This window comes from Leuresthes tenuis, unplaced genomic scaffold (assembly GCF_036924035.1).
Source record: "Leuresthes tenuis unplaced genomic scaffold, fLeuTen1.0.hap1 SCAF_22, whole genome shotgun sequence".
Lineage (NCBI taxonomy): Eukaryota > Metazoa > Chordata > Actinopteri > Atheriniformes > Atherinopsidae > Leuresthes > Leuresthes tenuis.
Window position 1 is genome coordinate 15,402,028 of NW_027325376.1, and position 21,277 is coordinate 15,423,304.

At 43.3% G+C, this 21,277-nt stretch overlaps 1 protein-coding gene across 1 annotated transcript; it reads left to right on the plus strand.

Annotated features, from left to right (window-relative positions):
• Nucleotides 1-10,279: 10,279 nt before the first annotated feature.
• Nucleotides 10,280-18,960, plus strand: LOC140281706 (uncharacterized). Its single transcript, XM_072376199.1, has 28 exons — nt 10,280-11,446; nt 11,528-11,611; nt 11,713-11,805; nt 11,929-11,991; nt 12,211-12,270; nt 12,376-12,411; nt 12,497-12,559; nt 12,647-12,697; nt 12,777-12,839; nt 13,222-13,281; nt 13,368-13,475; nt 13,558-13,596; nt 13,686-13,745; nt 13,871-13,936; nt 14,021-14,074; nt 14,202-14,261; nt 15,054-15,113; nt 15,216-15,314; nt 15,419-15,469; nt 15,561-15,662; nt 15,766-15,852; nt 15,932-16,015; nt 16,091-16,315; nt 17,010-17,078; nt 17,172-17,211; nt 17,304-17,361; nt 17,847-18,192; nt 18,417-18,960. The coding sequence occupies exons 1-28, from the start codon at nt 10,340-10,342 to the stop codon at nt 18,819-18,821; spliced, it is 3,693 nt and encodes a 1,230-aa protein (XP_072232300.1). The 5' UTR covers nt 10,280-10,339; the 3' UTR covers nt 18,822-18,960.
• The last annotated feature ends 2,317 nt before the right edge of the window (nt 18,961-21,277 follow it).

A 21,277-nucleotide genomic window follows, 5' to 3' on the forward strand; every position in this document is an offset into this window, starting at 1 on the left:
CCCAAATGATCCAATTAGACGCCATACCGCAGGCAGAAAATGTGTCACTGAGACGAGGAAGTAGACTAGCTTGTCTGTGACTTTAACATATCCACCTCTGTCTCTGGCCATCTCTAGCTTTTGTATTGCTTCAGAAATGTTTGCTTTGAAGGACTCCAAAACTGTGTGCCCGGCTGAAATATGATGGTCAAATCTTGTCAAGTCATTGGTTTGTTGGGTGGCGTATCTAGAAGTGACATCAAGCTGCTTACGGTAGAGCTCAACAGACTTGACAGCATTTTGCAAATCCTCCAGAGCTCGATTGATGCAGTCAGGATCCTGATGCCCGTTTTGCTGGGTTAACCTTGCAAACGCTCGGTTGTAATAAGCAACTGCAGCCCAACAGTGGTCCTCCTTTATGGCTTTAGTGTACATGTCGATGCTCTCAGGAAGCTTTCCCATTTTTTGAAGCTCACTACCATAGATGATGTAGTGGTGCAGGTTTGATAAGGGGGATTCTCCCTTCCTGAGTTTGTGCATGGCTTTGTTCAGGTCTTCTTTCAGACTGTGTTTCAGTGTATGAATGGGGTCTTTCTCATTGAATTTTGTGAGCAGCCACATGCCCCAAAATTCATTCAGTGCTGCCACATCTGTCTCAGCTGGCTTGTTGTTGTGGCTTTTGTACAGACCATCGAGTTCTTCCAGGTACTGGCTGAAGAGCTCCTCCTTCTTCATGTTAGGGATATGAGTCTCCAAGTAGCTAGGCAGAGCTTCATCCACAGAGGCATCTCTGAGCTTTTTAGCCATCGTTATATCAGAATCGGACTTCTCAGTCAAAATATGTGACAGCAACTCAGACAACTCTTTACGTTTGTTGTCGGTGTAGCTTTGCAGATATTGTCTGAAGTGAATCACAAACACATGTTGTTTAAATGAGGTGATATTGTTCATTTCTTCCAAGACAGACAAAAGTTTCCTCATTAAAACAAGCAGTTGAAGTGGCTTTGACAGATGACTGGAACAGACAATGAGCTGAGCAGACCCAGGAGAGCCTTGTCTCGCAGCGCGACCAAAGGCCTGAGCCTCCACACGAGCGTTCTTGGGCAGGAAGGTCTGCACAACGATCAAGCCTCCAGCCGTCTTCACTTCATCTGAAACTTTAAGGTCTGCTCCACGACCTGCAAGGTTTGTTGCTATGATGACAGCTCCAGGTCCAAGATTCTTAGCAAAGATTGCACTGTTGTCCATGTTGTTGTTCACATAAAGCATTTTCTGTGGAATCTTATCCCCTAGAGCTCGGTGGACTCTGTTTGCCCGCTTGATTGTCTCACAGATGACCAGAACGGCTCTTTGCCTCCTGTATGGTGTGGTCTTGGTTTGTTCAGCAACAACATCACAGATTTTCTGAATCCATTCATTTTCATCTTCTACAACAACTCCTTCAACCTCAAACAGCTTTCTGCGCACAAAATAAGGTATCTGACAGGTTTGGATACCCTCATAGATGTTCTGCAAAGTCTTGAGCTCAGTTTGTTGGCCAAGAGTCCCCGACATTCCGTAGATCTGACTTCTGTACTTTTTAAACAGACCAACATTGGACATGTAGTTGGTGATGGCTGTCTCATCACTCAGTTTAGACCCATGTTTCATTTCCAGAAACTGATGCAGACCATCTGTCCATTGCATAAAGTTTTCAACAACACCCGTGCAGCTGTAATCCACTGGTACGATTCCATGTTTCTCCACGACATAATCTTGACCCGTTTGCATGGTTTGTGCTTTGAAAGCATTTTCAATCCAAACTTTTACTTTCAATTGGACCAGATCTGAGAGGAAACCTGGGATGTAGCAAAGACTATCAGAGTCTTCCAGATCACATGGTGTGAAACGCAGAGCAGCTCTTATTTCTTTTTCTGCAGCTTTCAGCTTGCTGCTTTTGTCAGGGTACATGTACTGGCAGAAGCCTCCCTTGAACTGATTAACTGTGGCCCAAATGAAAGCCAAGAGTGGGTTGAGATGCTTCAAAGCAGGCATGTCATTACTCAGATAGACAACATGATGACCCTTGTCAAGCATCGAAGAATCCACTTCATCCACGACTGCGCACTGGAACGCCCTCTCCCCAAATATGTCCATCCTATGAAAGTGCTGCTTAAGCCAGTCTCCAGCAAACTCTTCCACAGTACCATAAACAACTTGACACTTGTAGCACTCTTTTAACGCATCATTATCTTTGTCGATGTTGCAGTCCACGCTGATTTTCAACTCTTTATAAAATTCTTCCCACTCACTCAAATCTCTCCGTGCTAGAACTGATGAACTCGACATGATGTCTACTTTATCTCCTCTCATAGCTCGAAAAGCTGCAAACATTGCCACAATGCACGACTTCCCCTCCCCCGTGCCAACCTGAATTAAACGCCCTGTTGTGGAAAGAGCCATGAGGCACCAGCTCACCAGCTGCGTCAGTCGTGGTCTGTATTTGGCTGTTTTTTGGACTGCCTCACCGATCCTCCTCAAGGCTTGTTTCAGCTCACTCTGCAGAGATCCATCACTGTGTGTAGGAAGCTTTTCATGAACCGATGACACAATATCTTTCACATCCTTTAAAAGCTTTTCATCGACTTGGTTTAACTTTTCACGTCGGATTTCCTCAATGATTTCATCCAGTGTCTTCTCTTCATCTTTTGCCAAACATTCCTTGAGCTCTTCATCTGTTACACTCTTGTCTTGGAGCAGCTCAGTAAGAGTCTTTCTTGATTTAGATCTCCAGCCAGTAGTAATGTAATTCACTTCAATGCAGTGTAACATTTGCATTAGCCAGTTGAAAATATGTGAGTTGTCCTTTGCGGATGTCGACTCAAATCGTTTTAGGAGAGCATCGAACAAGACAGAGACATCATCTGGGCTCCATTTGAGATGTGTAACTAGTCCCTGCAGCTTCTGGAGAATTTCTTTATTTGCAGACAACAAACTGATGCTGGGATCTGAGTAATTTTCAGCCATTTTGTAGAAAACTGTAAAAGTTAAAACAGAAGTGAAAAAAGAAGCTTTTTAGACAGTTATTTGATATAATATTTTCCACACTTTTAAATAAATGCAATCTGGAAATACTGATGTGAGAATTCGTTTTTTTTTATGCCAAAATCAAAATGACAATTTTTTTCTATTACTCTAACAAACATAATTAGTATTTTTGTTATTGCTGTAGTACATGAATTATGGTATTAATCTTCTACTTACCTGCTGGGGAGATGAGAACAGTTGGAGGCGATGCATTTCTTTACAAAGCCTGAGACTGTCTGATGCTTTTGAGCAATCCCCTGTCTTTTATTCCCTTTGTTTTTGTTTCTCTTTTGCCAGCCGTACCTAGGCACCACCTTTTGGGACTTTCCTTCCCTTCTATTTTGATTTCTTCGAAATTAGTTATTTACTGTATGTGCAGATGCAAATCAGATGCAAATCAGATGCAAATCAAATACGTCAGAAGCCAGTCTAATTTTTCACCGCAGCTACAAAAGTTATTTTTTTAATCTATTACTATTCTTAAATGTGCACGAACAACCCTTATATCATCACATCATAATCATAAACATCCCATGGCGCCTTATACTGCATTAATCTATAGAGCATCAACTTTTCACACAAGCAAGTAGAATTCATTTTGGTTAATGTAAGTTATCTTCAGATGGCATTTTCAGGCATTTAAAATCTGAAACATTGAAATTATGTGTAAACTTTTAATATAACCATTTACTTTCTACTTCACCTTTACTTTCTGTTCTTTTGTGTTACAGCTGAACTGGTGCACATGATCGCCATAAACAGAAAAATGAATGGACCGATTGTTTGGCAAACACGCACCATGTTTTGGTAAACTTGTTTTCCCACATTTGTTCATGCTCGACAAGCATCAGCGATCTCTGTCTAGTTTTCCTTTTGCTTTCATCAATCATTTGATCAGCCTTAGCCGCGCAGTACCAAGGTGTGTGGCAGCTGAAGCCTAAAATATGGGCTCTCCATGAGCAAATGGAATCATATCATAGTAGCAGGCATTAACAGGTCTGTGTGTTTGAGATGGCGGAGTTTGAGTTGGAAAAGCCTTCAACATTCTGCCATGCTTTTATGAGATTGTAAAGAAATTAAAAAATATCTATTCATGTATTTCTGTTTCACAAAGCCCTAAAAAATGATAATACATACACGTGATTCAAGTGAAGAAGAAGCGATGGGAGGACGGAAGAGAAAGGTTAAAAGAGATGAGACGGGGCCATATAAAGTTCTTAATATTAATTTTTATTTCTGCAGTAGTGGCAAGGGGGAGGTGGACTTAGAATTAGGGCTATAGGCCTGTGACCTTAGGTTTAGGATAACTAGAAGGGAAAAGTTAATAAGAGGAGGAGAGAGTATTTTAATTTGGGAGGAAAATGTTTCGATAAAAATATTTTTTAAGAATGTATTTTAATTTTTAAAGTGGTGGCATCGGGGAGGATGACTTAGGGCCGGGCTATGGTCCTGTGAACTTAGGTTTAGGGCAGTTGTATATGCAAAGAAAGTGGGTGGTTTCATTTGGGGTAAGGGTTAGGGTTATGAAAAGAATAAAATTTAATTTACTTGTGTGGCTGATTTCTCTGTATGACATAATGAACAAATATGTGAACAAATGTAACTTAACTTCGTTTTCAGCATAAATATTAATACTAAAAACAATCAAAATACCACAACTTATGTGTTTAAGAGTGCATTGAGTGTTACATTAGGTATGTATAATATGTACTTTATTTTTGATTGTGAAATAGTCAGGTTAAAAAACCAAAACCTTATCATAATAGCTTGGACAGCAGCCTCCTGCTGCCATCGGCCCCACCCCGTCAGCATTCTTTCTCTTACTTTCTGTTTCATTGTGGTCTGGCAGAACCGGTGCACACGACCACCATAAAAAGAAAAATAGATGCTCTGGTTGTTTGGCAAACCTGGAAAAAAAAACATTTGTGTTTTCTTTTAACTTCTTGAATATCGTTTGACCTCTTCGCCGTGCAGCATCAGGGAAGATTAAGATTAACTGGCCCAAAACACGATCTGCCCGTGAGCACATGAAAGCACACGATGGCAGCAGATAATTCTTAATTGACTCTAAATTGTCACTAGGAGTGAGTGTGAGTGTGCATGGTTGTGTGGCCCTGTGATGGACTGTTGACCTGACCAGGGTGCACCTGACAGCTGGATCAGGCTCCAGCCAGTATTTAAAGGACTTGTTGCCACTAAATGTCCCTTAACTTCATTTTGTGTAATATTAGGTATGTATGATATATTCTATGTTTTTGATTGTGAAATAATCAGGTAAAAAAACAAAAAAAACAAAAAACAAATTGCTTGGACAACAGTCTCCTGCTACCATCACCCCCACTCCCTCAGCATTCCGGTACTTTCTGTTCCATTGGGGGTGTGGCAGCACTGGTGCACATGACAGCCACAAAAAGAAAAACAGATGCTCTGTTTGTCTTTTGCTGTCTTGACAATTGTTTGACCTCTTAGCCGTGCAGCATCAGAGAAGATTAAGATCAGATTTCATTGTCATTTACATGCAGGGAAATACACAAAGTTTGTCCTCTGCTTTTAACCCATCCATGTTGGCACCTGTTGAACACACACAAGCCCAGGATCACACACTCATGGAGACAGATGCTACACACAGCAGCGGAGATAATTCTTAATTATGGTGTCTTTTATACAGGCTACAACCTGTTATTCATGAAGCACTGAAAAATGATACACGTTCACGTGGGATCTGCTCGTTAACTGTCGAGTGCTCTCTGGTCCTCTGGATCAGGCTCTCTGGTTATACTTTGCAGTGCACTGCAGCAGTACTTGTCTTAAAGTTGTCTCAGGTATTATGTAATGGTCTTGCTGTGTTGAAACACACTGCACAGCACAGACTTTGTCTCTTGTATTACATTAAACTTTAACAGAATGTGTTGAATAAATAACAATATATATCTACATAGATATCTATAGAGATATATAGACTTTTCCTTTTTAGGTATTACGGTATCAATATGTTTAACATTCGAACAAGAATGGCAGGTTTCAGCTCTCTCAAAAGGTTTCCAAAGGACTTGTTGCCACTGTTCTTTCCAACCATTCTCTTGTGCTGTTGGATGTGCGCCGTAGATCGTTTTCAAGCTGAAAGCAGAAGCAGCAAAAAGCCCCACATCATGATAGCTCCTCCACTGTGTCTTATTGTAGGTAGCGTGCTCTTTTCTTCTTGGGCCTCATTTTCGTCACCACCAGTCAACAAATTGATGCGCGGCACTCTCTCTGGACTCATTTACTTTGGTTTAGTTTACTTTGGTTTAGTATCTCTGAGAGACTGGCTTATTGATGAAAGTCATCTACACGATCTAATGGCTCATTGAGGTTCAGTTAACACAAAACAAATCAATCATTTTGTCCGTGGAAATTAAATGAATTAATCATTACATAGACTGTATGTCTGTATCTTTTATTGCAGTAAATGAGAGTCTTTCGAACCGTTGTCTAACAGTTATCTAAACATTTTGTTAGAATATGCAGTTGTAGCCAAACCGGTTTGTCTTCCATTAAGTTCTGGACGACACCAAACCGCTTCTGCCACCTGCTGGACAGTTTCCTCAGTCACAGCATCTCTCTGAACGTCCAGCTGCGGTTCATCTCTGACCTCTGTCGTCGGTTTGTTTCCCGAGTGGCCAGAAATATCACAGCTAAAGATGAAAACCTCTGGTTTGAAACTCAAGTTCATTTAATTTAGACGTTTTGAAGCGCGAGGACATTTGCACACATCAGTCAACGAAGAAAGACGTGCTGATTTACTTTGTTTTTTTTTCATGTTCGGCATATTTAAAATAAGGTAACTGTGAATTTAAGAGAACAACCTTTATACGTTGAGTTGGTTGGTGTCATACACAACTGTTTGTTGCACTTTGGCCTGTTTATTCGCTGTGAATCACTAAAACAACACGCACGGTCCCCTCATCTGTCAGCGGCAGCGTCACGCCTGGACCACTCCGCCCGGTTCTGCTGGGGGGAGGACAACCGGTCCGCCAGCATTGAGATGAGGACAGTCAGGAACAGGCACCTCCGTCACTTTCTCTCAACCAGCGGAAATGGCCTTGTTTTGTCTTCAGAATAAGAGTGCTAAACTCTCAAAATTGTAAACAAAATAGCACATAGTGTGTTTACGCCACAAACCGAAGCCGTGTTTTGAAAAAATATTTTGCCCCCACATTCGTAAATGTGAACGTTATCCCCTGGTCTGACGATACAGGCCAATTCCCGGCCCTGTTCACCGTAAAAACGACAACAGGTAGGCGAAATTGTGTTTAAAATGTCATATTTAGGAATATATTATTACTTTTACGCTATTAAGAGAACCTAGCACAGGGTGGGTTATATCAACTTGCCGCACACGCATGCTAACCATGTCACTAAAATAGGGTTGAAATAAGAAACACTTTTTTGCCTCCAGCTTTTGTTTTACAGTAACTGCAACAGCCCTTGGTGAAAATGCATTCCTCCTACTGATGGCGGCGTTTAACATTCAGCAAGGAGAGCATAATGCTGAAATTGGTCTTATTTTGAAAGTCTCGGTGCAGGAAGTTGGGGGATTACCTCGGTAAACTTGACGCAGGTGAGCCAGCTGGGAGGTGATTATAAGTTGTGTCGATGCTGCGGACGCTTTAATACGAGAAAACTTTGACCACCCGTCGGATAAAGCTCCTCTTTGGGAAAATATACTGCTGTCTGGGTGGAAAAAAAAAAGCTGCTATCAAACCGACTGCGAGCTGCACGCCATGAGAGGAGAAACAACCACCGTAAGTGTCTTAAATGTTGAATTCACAATAAACATTATGCGTTATGGGAAAACACATTTTTAGTGTTTCAGACGCACGTTTAGCGGTTATTTTAAGGGTTGCTTTTTAGAAATATATTTGTTTCTTAGGAAAATGGCGTGGAAGGGGACAAGTACGGGAGAAACTCGGCACTTGCAGAAACTACAGCTGGTGAAAAGCGACCTGTGAGTGAAACTGAAATTGGTTCTGTGGTACTGAAGGATGTGTATTTTGGTTCCAGAGCTGGTTTAGGTTTAGGAGCGTTGATTGGCTGCCAAATATGTCTGCGGGTAATGGCCAAATTCCATCCTCTTCCATTGGCTGGCATAAACCTCAGGATGTACAGTAGGGCTGTGAGACAATGTATTATCATTGTTATTATTATTTTTGTGCTGTTGGCACATTGTTGGCATCATCACTTGCGTTTGATGCCAAGCATTTAGTCAAGTCGAACAAACTTGACACCCAAACCACAAATATGATGAAATCAGCCTTTTTGAGGGCTGCTCTGCACTTTTACTTCTTTTTTAAAAAAAAAAAAGTGATAAAACTGCATTACAGGCAGATCTGATTATTATTTAAATGAGACCAAATGTAGAATCCGGTAATTGATAACATTTGAACAACTGTGAATCAACTCTACGTCTTGTGATATGAAAGAAGGCAAACTTTGCGACCTAAAGACCGATTTCGTTGGTTCTTGATGCAGCTGGCTCAATTTGCCTCAAAGAAGCGAGGAGTCATCTGCGTATGACTTGGGCTTTACCAGCTTGCACCTGGCTTGCAGTTGATTTTAAAAAAAGATGAACCAAACCACGGGCAATGAGTCGTTTTCTGTGTCCTGTCTGTCTCCACAGAGAAATGTGGCGCTGCAAAATATGCTGAAAAAAGTCTCCCAGAGCCCCAACCATACACACTACCGTGTAAGTGGACACGCACGCACAGACAAGCGATGTCTCATTTCAAACATGTAGAAGTAGATGGGGATGGCATTGACTGAAAACGATACAAAGGCAACACGCTAAAAGTGTATATGTGATGCCACCGATTACTTTGGGGCAACAAAATGCTGAAAACGGGCAAACAAAAACTGACAAAGAAAGTACACCTTGAACCGGAGCGTCCCAGAGAGGATGAGTGGGCTTTAACTAACTTTTCACGGTTTCCGTGTGCGATACATAGTCTTTAGGGCTTCAATGATCTGCAAATATGTTTTTATTTGCTCAGTGTTGCTTTCCAACCTCAGAATGAAAACCGGGGCTCTCTCTCTCCACAGACTCTCGTTGCATCGTCTTCCGACTCCAGCGGATCTTTTTTTGACGAGTCGCCGAACAAACAGGTGCACGTTTGATATATTCAAGTGTAATTTATCTATTTAAGTTTTTTTTTTTTTATGTTAAGTTTCTCCAGTTTAATGCCAGCGAGGAGAAAATCGCTCCCCGTTTGTTGGGAAATCGACAACAACACGAGCGACAAAGCTTTAATTTTATGGTCTCTTGACTTTTGCTCCACAGGATGGGGAGGGCTCAGCAGCTGCTGCAGATGTGATGGACAGCCATCAACTCCACTTCAGACAGGTGAGAGAAAACGGCAGGAATGAAACCAGGACTTTTTGAGCCGGATCCCAGCTCCACATTAGAAAGTGCTTCGTAACTCTGGCTGTTCTTGTCAGTTTGAAGACTGAGCATCTTCTTCCTGATGTGGCAGGTTCTCCCACACCTTTTTTTTCTTTTCTGTTTTGCTCTCGGATCCACAACAAAACAAAGAAGAAAGTCTCTTTGCATGAGCTCTAAACAATGTGTAGGCGTGTCTGCGAATGCACAGGCTGTCAGACTAGATTTTTCAGTTGATAACTCAGTAAATGCTTATTGGGATAAAGTGTGTGTGAACTCTTGTGCTGATATTACTTAATCCTAAGTAATTCAAAGCAGTATTATCTCCCGCATTTGCTTGTAAATTAAAGATATTATCCACCAGTGGCCCAGCTTTAGTCATCTGCGTGTTCTGCTCTTTTCTGGGTTAAATAATGTGTGATAAATAATAAAACAATTCTCTGAATCCTCTAAAAATCTGCGAATGCAACCTTTTATCCACCAGATTATTTTCAGTAAGTTCTTTTTTGAGTAAGAAACTTTTGTCTTTGTCGTGTTTTCGTTGTGCTCGAGCACAAGCATTTATGCTGTGTCACTGTCTGACTCTTTCAGAACGGAGTGCAGAACCAGTTTAATTCAAGCCCTCGGGTATGTTTCTGGATGCTCGCTCGAGCACAGTTTGGAGAATTCTGTCATTCAGTTGACTAACGCCTCTTCCTCTTTTGTCTTGTCATCAGAATGGAGAGCCTGAAGAGTTGTCCAGAACAAACCCTTTTTATGCACATCACTCTGTATGTACTTGATATTTGTTTGACAAGTTTACCTTGAACTGTTTTCATCAAACACATCCCTAATAATGCTGCGCTCTCGCACCAGGTATCGGGCAGTAAAGATGGTGTGATGGAGGACATCAGGAAGGCTTCAGAGGAAGCAAACCCCGATCCCATCTTTGTGGCTCCGCCTGAATTTCAAAGCTCTCCTCTGGATCTCAACTCCGAAATGAAGACGTCGGAGAACGGAGCTACATTTTTAGAACCTTTTAACGTCTCTCAGACCAACAAACGCAAGGAAGACCTCTTCCAAATATCAGTCGAGGGCCAGAGCACCCCTGTTAATGGTGATTTGCACAATATAAGCCTGAAAACACCAGACTACTTCAGCACAGACCAAACTCAAACGCAGAACCTCTCCGAACCCTGGCAGGGAAAAAGCTCCGATGTCCTAAAAGTGGAAGAGGATCTTTTCCACACTGCCAGAGGGGGAGGTTCAGTCCACACCGACTGGGCTAAGGAGGTGAACCCGTTCGATAAATCTTCCAGTAACTTTGTTGACCCCTTCAAATCTCCTTTGGACCAGGATGATCTGTTTCAGACTCCACAAACTGTGGCGGCGGACCTATTTTACACCCCCACAACCACAGAGCTTCAGAATGGTCCAGCTAAAGGTGACCGACTCTTCCCTGTCAGGGAAAGCAAACAAGACACAGCCGCTAAAGACAAGGACCTGTTCGGCATGTCTTCGATGGACAGTTTGGACATATTTTCCTCTTCCTCTACGAATACAGTCGATTTATTCCAAAGCCCACTTCCAAGGAATTTATTCCAAGATGTCTCCAGTTTGGATGATCCATTCAGTCCCACTCCTTCCAAGCCACACGACCACCTTTTCCGGGATGTTCCAGATGGAACCCCAGACCTGTTTCAACCCCGGCCTTCAGAAACGAAACAGAGCAGGGATACGTTTGAGGTGATCCCATTCAAGACCACATTCTTCCCACCTTCAGTCGACAGTCCATCACAGATGAAGCTGGACGTTCCGACATCGACAGATCCGCTCAAGAAATCCAAATCCCCTCCTGCCATCCCACCAAAGCCCTCCCACAGGCCGCAAGGGATCGTCTTGACGACCCCTCAGGGAAGCAAACATGACATCCTTCAGCCGACTCCCTTCATTCAGGCCAGCGGTCTGTCTGCCTCACCCAGCCAGTCTCCAGCTGACATGGATCACGTATGTAACCGGTCGCACATGATAAAAGAACACCTCCATACAACAAAATGTGACTCATATACGACGTGCTCAAACTCGCAGGTGCAGATTTTCAGACGTCCTCCACGACCGCTTCCTCGAAGTCGACCACCCCGGCCAGTAAAGCCACCACAGCCGGTGACCTCTGTAAGCCAACAACATGATTTGTTTTTAACTTACTTGAAATGACTTTTTCTTTCTTTTTCTCCTCTTAACTCGCCTTTTTGTGCCCTCTGGACTGCGATTAGGTCGAAACTCAACCAGACGTACCAAAAACTTCCCCTAAACCATCCTTTAAGGGACTTCCAAAACCAGTTATTCCCCGTAAACCCAGAGCTCAGGTAAGCCAGAGGATGTTCATGTTTCTGTAACTAATCTAACGAGGAGCAGTTTGAATGTTCATGTCTGGAAACCTACACCGTGGATTTAAAATGATCAGTTCTCCATATCTGCGACTTTTTCAGGAAGATAACCCAGTGGAGCCCGACAACTCTAACTTCTTTGAGGACATCCTGCTGATTGGGCAGGTGGGTTTCTTTAATGGAAGTTTTTCCAGGGACAAATTGACATTTGCATGTAAACGATGGCTTCACTGGGTAGAATTAAATGAGATTTTGTCCTGATGGCGGCGTCGAAGGTATAAAAACGAAGGAATGATGCACAAACGTGCCCCAAAACGGGTTGTTTTTAGATTTCCGAGTGAAAACGGACGATTCTGTGTAAAGATTTTCTCTCTGAATAAACAGGAACGGTGTGTGGACGACTGGCCTGAGGACAGCCCTCAGCATCAGCCCGACTTCAAACCGGTGAGAGAAACATTTGAGCTTTTCTTTATCGCACATTATCACACAACCTCGCGCCCTCGTCCGACATTTCAATGAGTCCCGTTTTTGTCTTTCTCTTTTTCCAAGTCTGGGAAATTTAAACTACGAAGAGAGTCGCTCAAGGTCAGAGACGCTTCATTCTCTCTCAGCTTGCTTTGTTCGTTTGTGTGTCGATGAAAGAAGCTGAAAGTCCAGGCTTTTCTTTTAGGCACAGATGGATGCCGATGGAGGAAGTGGGGAGGATCACGATGGAGCAGGGAGTCACGGAAAGGTATTTTTATTCATTTTTTTCCATCCTTCACTGTTTCTTTCCCAGCGTTAGCTGTGGTTTCACCTCCTCTGCAAACATTTGTTACAGAAAAAGGAGAAGAAATTCAGAATGTCCCTGCTCCCCAGAAGGAACTCAAAGGTAAATCGAAACAACTGCCTCCGAAGACGTTTCTTTGTTTTGTTTCCACGTCGTGATGGTAACAGCTTTGGCTCTTTAGGACAAGTTTCCCGACGACCTGGTGGATGGAAAGAGTAACACTCTCCCGCGTAAATCATCAAAGGTAAGGTGTATTAATTTATTAAGCCAGACTTTACGTTTGGGATGGTTTGAGAAGCTTTCAAAAGCTGAATGGTTCATCGCTTCCATCAGTTTGACTTCAGTCACTGTTAGGAATCTACGTGTCAGTATCTCTTATTCAAAAGGACACGGCGGAGCATTGAACGCCTACTTGTGGTATGCACGGAAACACCTGCGACACACCCACCGAGCGACAAAGGTCTCCTGTCGCTTCAGCTGGAAACGGGATTAAACTGTCGTTAGATGACCAGAGATTTGATTTACAGCAAAGATACAGACCTCACGGTTCAATCAGCTGAGCTGACGTATCGAGACGAGAGCAACTGCTGCATGGCAGGTGGTTTGAAAATGCCTCTGTTTTTCAGGAGTATTTTTCATCCACCGGAGAGAATGAAGATGAAGAGCAGTATGGGATGGACTACAAAGTATGTGTTGCTTCTTTTTTGTTCTGTATTCGTGAACATGACTGTTAGATATGTTCGATAACGTCTTCTGTTTTCTTTGTCGGCAGAAAAAACCTCTGAAGACCAAAGTCAACCAGCTGTTTCGAAGGGCATCCACCACCTCGGCTGTGTTCGAGGGAAAGCACAGGAATGGACTTTCACCTCAAGAGTCAAAGGTAGGTCGTGGGAGGAGGTGTGTGTTTAAACGTGTGTGTGAAAGGACATTTTCCCACATCGCTGATCCCTTCTCTGTAACAGGATGCTGGGAAAAAGGACAGTGTTCGGCGAAAGTCGGAGGTAAAGCTTTACACGCTGATTAAAGACAGAAAACCAGAGGGAACAATAAAAAATGTAGTTGGAAAATAACTTTTTTTTCTGTGTTTCAGGGGGCGAGGTTGGAGTACAGCACGGGTGAAGAGGAGGGAGGGGACGCCCATTGCGACGAGGTTGCCACTTTATTTTCACCTTAAGCCCATCACTGAGGCCATTTAAGACCTTTGTGATCGTGTTAAAGCAGCCTGGTGGATAGTCGGCCATGCATTTACTTTTAAAGCTAATCCTCTCATTTTAGAAGAGAAAAAAGAAGATGAAGATCAAGTTTGTGCCACAAAGGGGATTTAGCATCTCTATGGAAAAGGTATTGCACACCATGCGTAGCGGTGAGATCCCATTTCACTGCTTTCTTGCGTGTAATCCGCTCTGACGTCTGTTTTCTGTCCAGTCCAACGAAGAACCAAAGGGAGCTCACGGATATACGCCTCGCAAAGGCTCAAAGGTACGGCTGTAAACTGTGAATGAAGTGTGCCGACGAGACCATGTGTCCTTCGCTCACTTATGCTTGTGGTATGAGGATGTTTAAGCAATCTTACATGCTTGGAATATTCCCCCCCCCCCCTCCACAGGACAAATCATATGATGAAGTTCTTGAGTCACATGGCTACACACCTCGTGAGAAGTTCCAGGTAACGATATGCTTTGAACAGGCCTCATTCACACACCCTAAAGGCAGCCACACACATTTTATACTATCCCTGTGACATGACTCTAAAATAAACCTCATCCACGCAAGGCTCAACCAGATTTGCTTCCTGGATTGAATTCCACAAGTTATTTTCTCTTATCTAATCATTGGCTTCTGTTTACACTGTTCAGATCTGTTTGATTTTAATGTGATGGAACCAGCATTGTTTTTTTTTTTTTTGTTTTTTTTTAAAGCAGCATGTTGTTCCATGCCACATTCCTGTTGGTTAGTTAGGACACACAGATCATAGTGGCAGTCAGACTGCTGAAGTATTAACCTAAATCTTTGTCCCAGGCTGCCTGAATTAAAGGTATCCTCAAGATTTTTGTTGTCATGTTGGTCATCTTTCATCTGGGATGGTTCAGACCTGCACAGTGTAGCGAGCTTTAGAAGAAGCACTGCAGAGGTGCACAAAGTTGGACAAAGACTGCGAAAGTGTTTAGAAAGATCTGATCTGTTTAACTATCACTATATGAATCACCCTGTAACCCAAATGTGACTGTGAGAGCCAGCAGGAATCTCTTTTCTTCCAGTTTCTTTAACTCTTTGTTCACATGTCAGACAGCCCAGCGCTCATTTTAACTGTGAGGCACGAGTCCTGACCCAGCTGAGATGTTGTGGCATAACCTAAAGAGTAATTACAATGCACTGAAGCACAGACGACAGAAATGAGGTCGTTCCAAACATCTTTCCATTACTTTCCAGAACTGTAAGCTATATTTCTGTTTTTTAGGATGATGATTTTGAGGACATAGAGGAGATAAAAAGCCAGAGTCTTCAGTCAGCGAACACGGTAACACATTTCTCTTTGACAACAGCAAAGTGTGCAGTTCAAAGTGTTTCCTGGTGATGCTGACGCATCAACACTGATCATATTTTCCAATGTGTTGCTCAGGCTGCTTTTATGGATGACGAGCACCTCCACAAAACCCACCGTTACTCTCCCAGACTCAATGAAGACGAAGACGCTTTTGGAATCCAAGACCACAAGCCTGTAAGTTTCTGTCCCTTTTTTACGCTTTTCATCAAACATTCTGATGTCCTGTTTGTTTGCTTACAAACCTTTTTTTTTTTTTTTTTTTTCTCCTTTGTCGACAGAAAAAAACTACAAAGAGCAAACTGCTACACGCAGGCCGCCGCAGTTCAAAGGTGACTGTGCCTTGCTGGAAGAGATCTTGTTCCAAAGTGGACGATATGAGCGGATTAGGTTAATTTGTGGTTGTTAATGTGTCATATTTAGGAAGGCATGCTGGATAGCACCATTACACACAGAAAGAAGAGCAGCTTCTCAGCAGAGGAGTTGGACGAGCCAGATCTGAACAAGATGGAGGACTGCAAACCGGTAATCCTTTAAAGCTATGGGTTAACTGTAGCAGCCCAAGCAGTTTAGGACCTCAGATGAGGGTCTCCTCACATATGCCACAGCGTTTGTTTTTCTCCATCAGAAAAAGGTCAAACACAAGGCTCCACCTCCTGTTCCACGCAAACCTGCAGCAGCCAGTGGACACGGTGAACCTCGGCGAGCGTGTAATGTATGTTCAGCGGAGCACAGGCGTTGTTCATTGGGGTTTTTGGTGATTGTGACTGGTTTGCTGTTGCGTGTTTGGGCAGGACGGGTCGGCTGAGGACGAGGATTTTGCAGGTTCTAGGGAGGTGTACGATGAAGACCCAGATGAAGTGGACACCTGCAAAGAGGTATGTTACCTTCTCATTCACTACTCCTTTTTTTCTCATGTGTACAACCCTAAAAAGTCTTATTTTTTTCAACAGAAGAAGCCATTGAAAATGAAAGTCTTCAGAAAAAAGCTCGAGCACAAGGTGAGTCAACTTTGCTCTGATCTCAGAGGGATCTTTGTTCCTCATGCTTTCAGCTCTTTAGATGGAAGAGAACGATTTTCCCACTTTTCACTTTCTCTACAGAGCAAAAGCTCCCACGTGGAGGACGAGGATCCGCCAGGAGCTGCGTCTGGTGACTACATGTCAGAGGCCGCTCTGGTGAGTTCGCAGCTGAACTCGGGTTCAAAATGCCAAGTCTTTCATTCTTAGTTCGTGATGGTTTTGGGTAAGTGATCCAGTTTCAGTATTTAGCTGAGCTCCAGCTTGAACCATCACGTGAGCGTTCACCTACACACGGTTCACTGTTATCACCACCACTGATCGAAGATAAAAAAAAACACATTTTTAGTCTGAAATTTTCCACTGACTCAGACCTGACCGACTCCGTGGAGGATCTGACGTATAGAATAATAAGCTGCCGACGACTCTGTACTCCAGTTATTGCTTTGGTACTCTGATTATACGACGCTACACTTTAGCCGCAGTGTGACCGCATCATTATGACCTGCCAGAGACTATTAGATAGATGAAGCGAGACCCTCCAGCGTGGATTGTGTTGTTGTCGCCTGAAGACTAAAAAGCGTCTGCTGTTGACTTTGTTTTGTTTGTGTGTGGGACGCATTCCTTTTGACAAGCGATCAGACTGGTTGAGCTGCATAGCGGCCCAGCTGACGCACCGACCGTAGCCCAAAAAAAGGCTTCAAGTCAACACAGTTCACATGAGCTGGATTTTTGATGACTCATGTATGTGGACATAGTAAAGATGTTGCAAACACTTGCTGACGTACTCTGTGCTTTTGTTTTTGGGCGCATCCACCCCTGCCCTGCCCCACCCCCCACCCCCCACCCTCAGGCTGAGTGGCTGGCTGCTCAGAAGGACGAGCTTGCTATGGAGGGTCTGGAGGACGAGGATGAGGAAGGGGTCAGTCTCTCTCATCACTGGTTTTGCTGCATAATTGGGCTTCTTTGCTGGGGACTGACACATTATGCTTGCGTTCTTTTTCTCCACCCACAGGACACCGACAGTTTAATGGAGTGGTGGTACACCGTGGAAAGTGAGTGATTTTTAAAAATGAGTCCAAAATGAAAAACGATGGCGCGTTTTTACTGAATTTTATCAAGACCCGATACTGCCTTTTAATTTCAGAATGGGACGAGGTGCCATCGGACGAAGAAGACACGGTCATCAAAGAGGATGAGTCAAAGTACGTCTGTTTATCTTTATCTCTACGTTTTTGTCCCGAGTCAGACTGCCGAACATCATGGGGGGGGGGGGGGTGGGAAACACGTCGAGCACATTAAGTTACAGTAGTGGTTAATCTATTATTGGATCCGTTTAATTGAATAAAATCGTACTAACTTAATCCCTGGAGGGAACTTGAATTGTTAGATTGTTGAGGAAAACAGAAAAACTGGAATAAAACTCCACTTTGCTCTACATTCTCCTCCTGTGCTACACAAGGGAAGCAGCATCGGCTGGTTAAAGTGAGTCTCCGGCAGGCTTCACTGCACTGACTGTAGTCATGATTCTGCATGGGCTCAGAAATACTACTGAAACCATTTTCACTCAACACAGTTGCTGTTGCAACCACAAATGAAACCGTGCGTGCAGTGTTTGGAAAGCGTTGATACTTTGAAGTATCAGACTGAAGGCGCTGCTTCAGTTTCACACCGTTGCTTGGTCTCCCAGGTCGTTCACCATCTTGGCGGACAAGGTTCATCGTGGCCTCCGCCTCTTCAACAAGGTCTTCATGGAGCGGGCTGAGGTCCTCTGGCAGTCCATCATCTTGCTCCACACCATCGCAGATGACATCAGCGAGTTCCACCAAAAAGCCAAGATCGCTGGCATCACCGGCGGCACCACCACGGCGGTGGGCGGTGTGACGGCCATCGCCGGCTTAGCTCTGGCACCTTTCACCTTCGGCGCCTCTCTGGTCATAACAGCTGTGGGCGTGGGCGTGGCAACAGCTGGTGGAATCACCTCGGCCTCTGCAGCCATCTCGGATAACGTCAACAACATGCAAGACCGCAAGAAGGTAATCTGAGAGGGACGGCATGGGAGCTGGAGTGTTTTTACTCCAGTAAACATGTCAGTTATCTGTTACCTTCTGTTTGTCAGCACACTGATCTTTATCGGAGGAAATGAATCTGAGTTCAGAGGGCGGTGCAACATTCTTTTAGTGCTGCAAATTCTCTGCACACATGGGCTGCCAGATCTCGTGCTTTAACTTTGACTTTTTCTACCTCTGCCCCTGATTAGGTGGAGGCTGTGCTGAAGGAGTACGAGGGCCACCTGCTGGACATCGGAAAGATCCTCCACTTCGCCAATCAGGGCCTGTTCAAACTGCGCGGCCATCCTTTCCTCAGGTCCGGCACCCAGCATTACTCTGAGGACTGGGAGGTCCGCATGGCCGTCCAGATGATCGGCCAAGTGGACTCATCCGTGATGCGAGCGACTGAGCTAACCGACACAGCCGTGAGCTCGCTGCAAGGACTCTTCAAAGGCATGGACAAGTACTTCACAAAGGACACCAGAGAGCTGAAGAAAGGCTGCAAGAAAGAGATCGTGGCTCAAATACGAGATGTGGCGAATGTGCTCAACGAGAACATCGTGGAACTGAACACTATCAGGGAGGATCTGCAGGACGCTACAGGAAGCATGTGAGCAACACCCCCACCATGGGTCTTTAACCAGTTATTTATTATAGAGCAAAAGCGCCCTCTCCTGGCCCAGTGGTGGAACTGTAGGTTTGGAGTGCACTCAAACAGCTGCTGTGCACCAGTTCAAAGTGTCAGTCCTGCAAAATTTTGAAACTCTGAATCTAAATCACGGCTGTAGTTTTGTTGTGACTGTGTCAAAGGTGATGTTTTTTGTTTTTTTTTCTGCAACCAATTGATTCAGCAGATTATTTTTGGATTTAGATTGTAAGATGTTGGCCCGGGCCACCTATTTCATGCACATCAGGGTTAAAATGTTGTAGTTTCTTTTTGTCACTGAGGGTTTAATTCGAACACTTAAACTGATTTCAGCTGAATTAGTTTATTCACCCTACTTGGGCATCACATAGTGTAAATGCAAAAAGCGGTGAAGTTATGACACTAATTTCCTGAGTGACACAGTTCCAACAATATAAGAAAAAAAGGTCAGAATGAATCGCAGGAGTTTTTAAAGGCCAGGTATATTATGTGGTATGAAGAAGTCAGAGCTAATAAATCGAGTGTTAGAAGCTGAGCATCTGCAAGAAGAAGTCGTGCACTTTGTACGACATGAGAGTGTTTAAGGAGACCAAAGTTTCTTCAGACGGGTTTATTGAAGACAGGACTTTGTAGTGTAAATAGTCATTTACTTATGTGGATTTGATCTTTTTTTAGGTATGAAAATGTGACTCCTGATTCACAATTAGGTGTTCTTTAAATGTAAATCTTTTAAAAAAATTTTTTATAAAATACCGCTTTGATGCATCGCCTCAAAACACAAGTTGAATGACAAAGTCTCTCTGTCCCGTTCACGTGACATTTCACCAGTGACGTTGATTCAACCTGATGGTTGCATGAGTGAAAACTTCCAAATTTGCAATGCAGATTTAGTTTTACTGGAAGCCTGCTGGAAAAAGCCACATGTATCTCTATGGGGAATTTGACCTAATAATGGCCATGACTTCATTGTTTGACTTGTGCTTATGTTGGATGTGTGCTGAATTAATTTATTCTCTGCTTATTTTCCATATAAAAGCTGATTATCTCACATGAGCTCTCTGCAAATGTGTCTCTGTAAAGGTTTTATGAAGCAACCCTTTTAATTTGTGTGTGCCTCTGTAATATTCTGAAGGTAAATCTATGTCTTTATTCTTGTTTTATTTCACACCGAATAGAGTATCGGTTACATATTCTATTTTTGTAGGATCTTTATTATCTCATTGTAATGTTGAACCTGTGTATAATAATGCTGAATAAAGACTGTAAATACTAAATGCCAACAATACTTTTTTTTTTAAAATTCTTATTAAAATTGAACAAATATGCATTAAGGTAGTTTAAAGATTCTTTACACGGACTGATAAGTTTAATGAATTAATATCAAAGTCGAATAACATGAAATTTATGTTTCTTAATTTAACCTTTAATTTAACCTAATTTAAAGGTTAACTTAACTTAAAATTAAGCTTTGAACCCCATTAGTCTGCATTCTTTCATCCAAATTTCTATCATTACTCCAAACAGGAAATGGGATCCCCGGGAGATAATACAGGCTAATGGGCTTAATGCTTTGAACTTGTTGCGCTTTTCAAAAACTGATTAGATGTCTTAGTTTAGATGAAAACAAAGTGAAGTCACGCTGTATGTCGGGGCAGACGGAGTAGCAACATTTCTTGGAACACGGTAAGCGCGCGAGTGAGAAAGAAGCCACGCCCCCTGCAGGTGAAAATCAAACGGAGCAACTTTAACGAGTTATCCCAAGCTTTGTAGGTGTAGGTGCGGAGCAGTGGCCCAGCTGAGACTCCCTGTCAGTGCACTGTTCAGCGAGCGCAGCAAAAACTTTCCCTGACATCAGAACAGTTTCAGTCGGTAACTTAACCCCTCTGTGGTCCGCCTCAGTTTTGCGACAAACCGGTTTGACGCCTCCACCTCGGGAAGGGGAAGTCAAGGACTGAGCCGTAAAAGTTCGAAAACAAGCTCGTTGCTGCGTGGACACCGGCTTTTTCTTTTTTATATACTTTTTATTTTTATTTTTCTGAGCCGACACCGAGGTAGGCTCGTTTCATTGTGTTGTCTTTGTTTCTGTGTTGTCAAACATTCCTCCTGACACAATGTACAGTGGCTTTGAAAACAGTTTAGGCTGCAGCTGAGGCACAAAAAGGGGTGGACGCTCTGTGGGGAGCAACGCACGCCAAACTGTGTGGAAAAGTTCGCCAAATTTTACGATTTGTTGCCTTTTTGCAAAGTTGCGCGCGGCACTAAATGACGGCATGACTGTCAGCCACTCGGAGTGATGGTGCTTTTCAGTTCGGCCTTATCTGTTTACCCCACATCGCCACACTTTAAGTTTAGTTTGGAATTTATTGTTAGAATTGACCAACTGTAAAACGTTTCAGTGCTATTTAGTGTTCAGGTATGTCAAGG

Excerpts from the sequence above, each read along its gene's own strand:
- LOC140281706 (XM_072376199.1), top strand. The coding sequence starts at position 10,340 with ATGGAGGACATCAGGAAGGCTTCAGAGGAAGCAAACCCCGATCCCATC. Across the intron at positions 11,447-11,527 it reads CTCCAGCTGACATGGATCAC|GTGCAGATTTTCAGACGTCC; the intron begins GTATGTAACCGG and ends TCAAACTCGCAG. Across the intron at positions 13,746-13,870 it reads GGGACGCCCATTGCGACGAG|AAGAGAAAAAAGAAGATGAA; the intron begins GTTGCCACTTTA and ends CTCTCATTTTAG.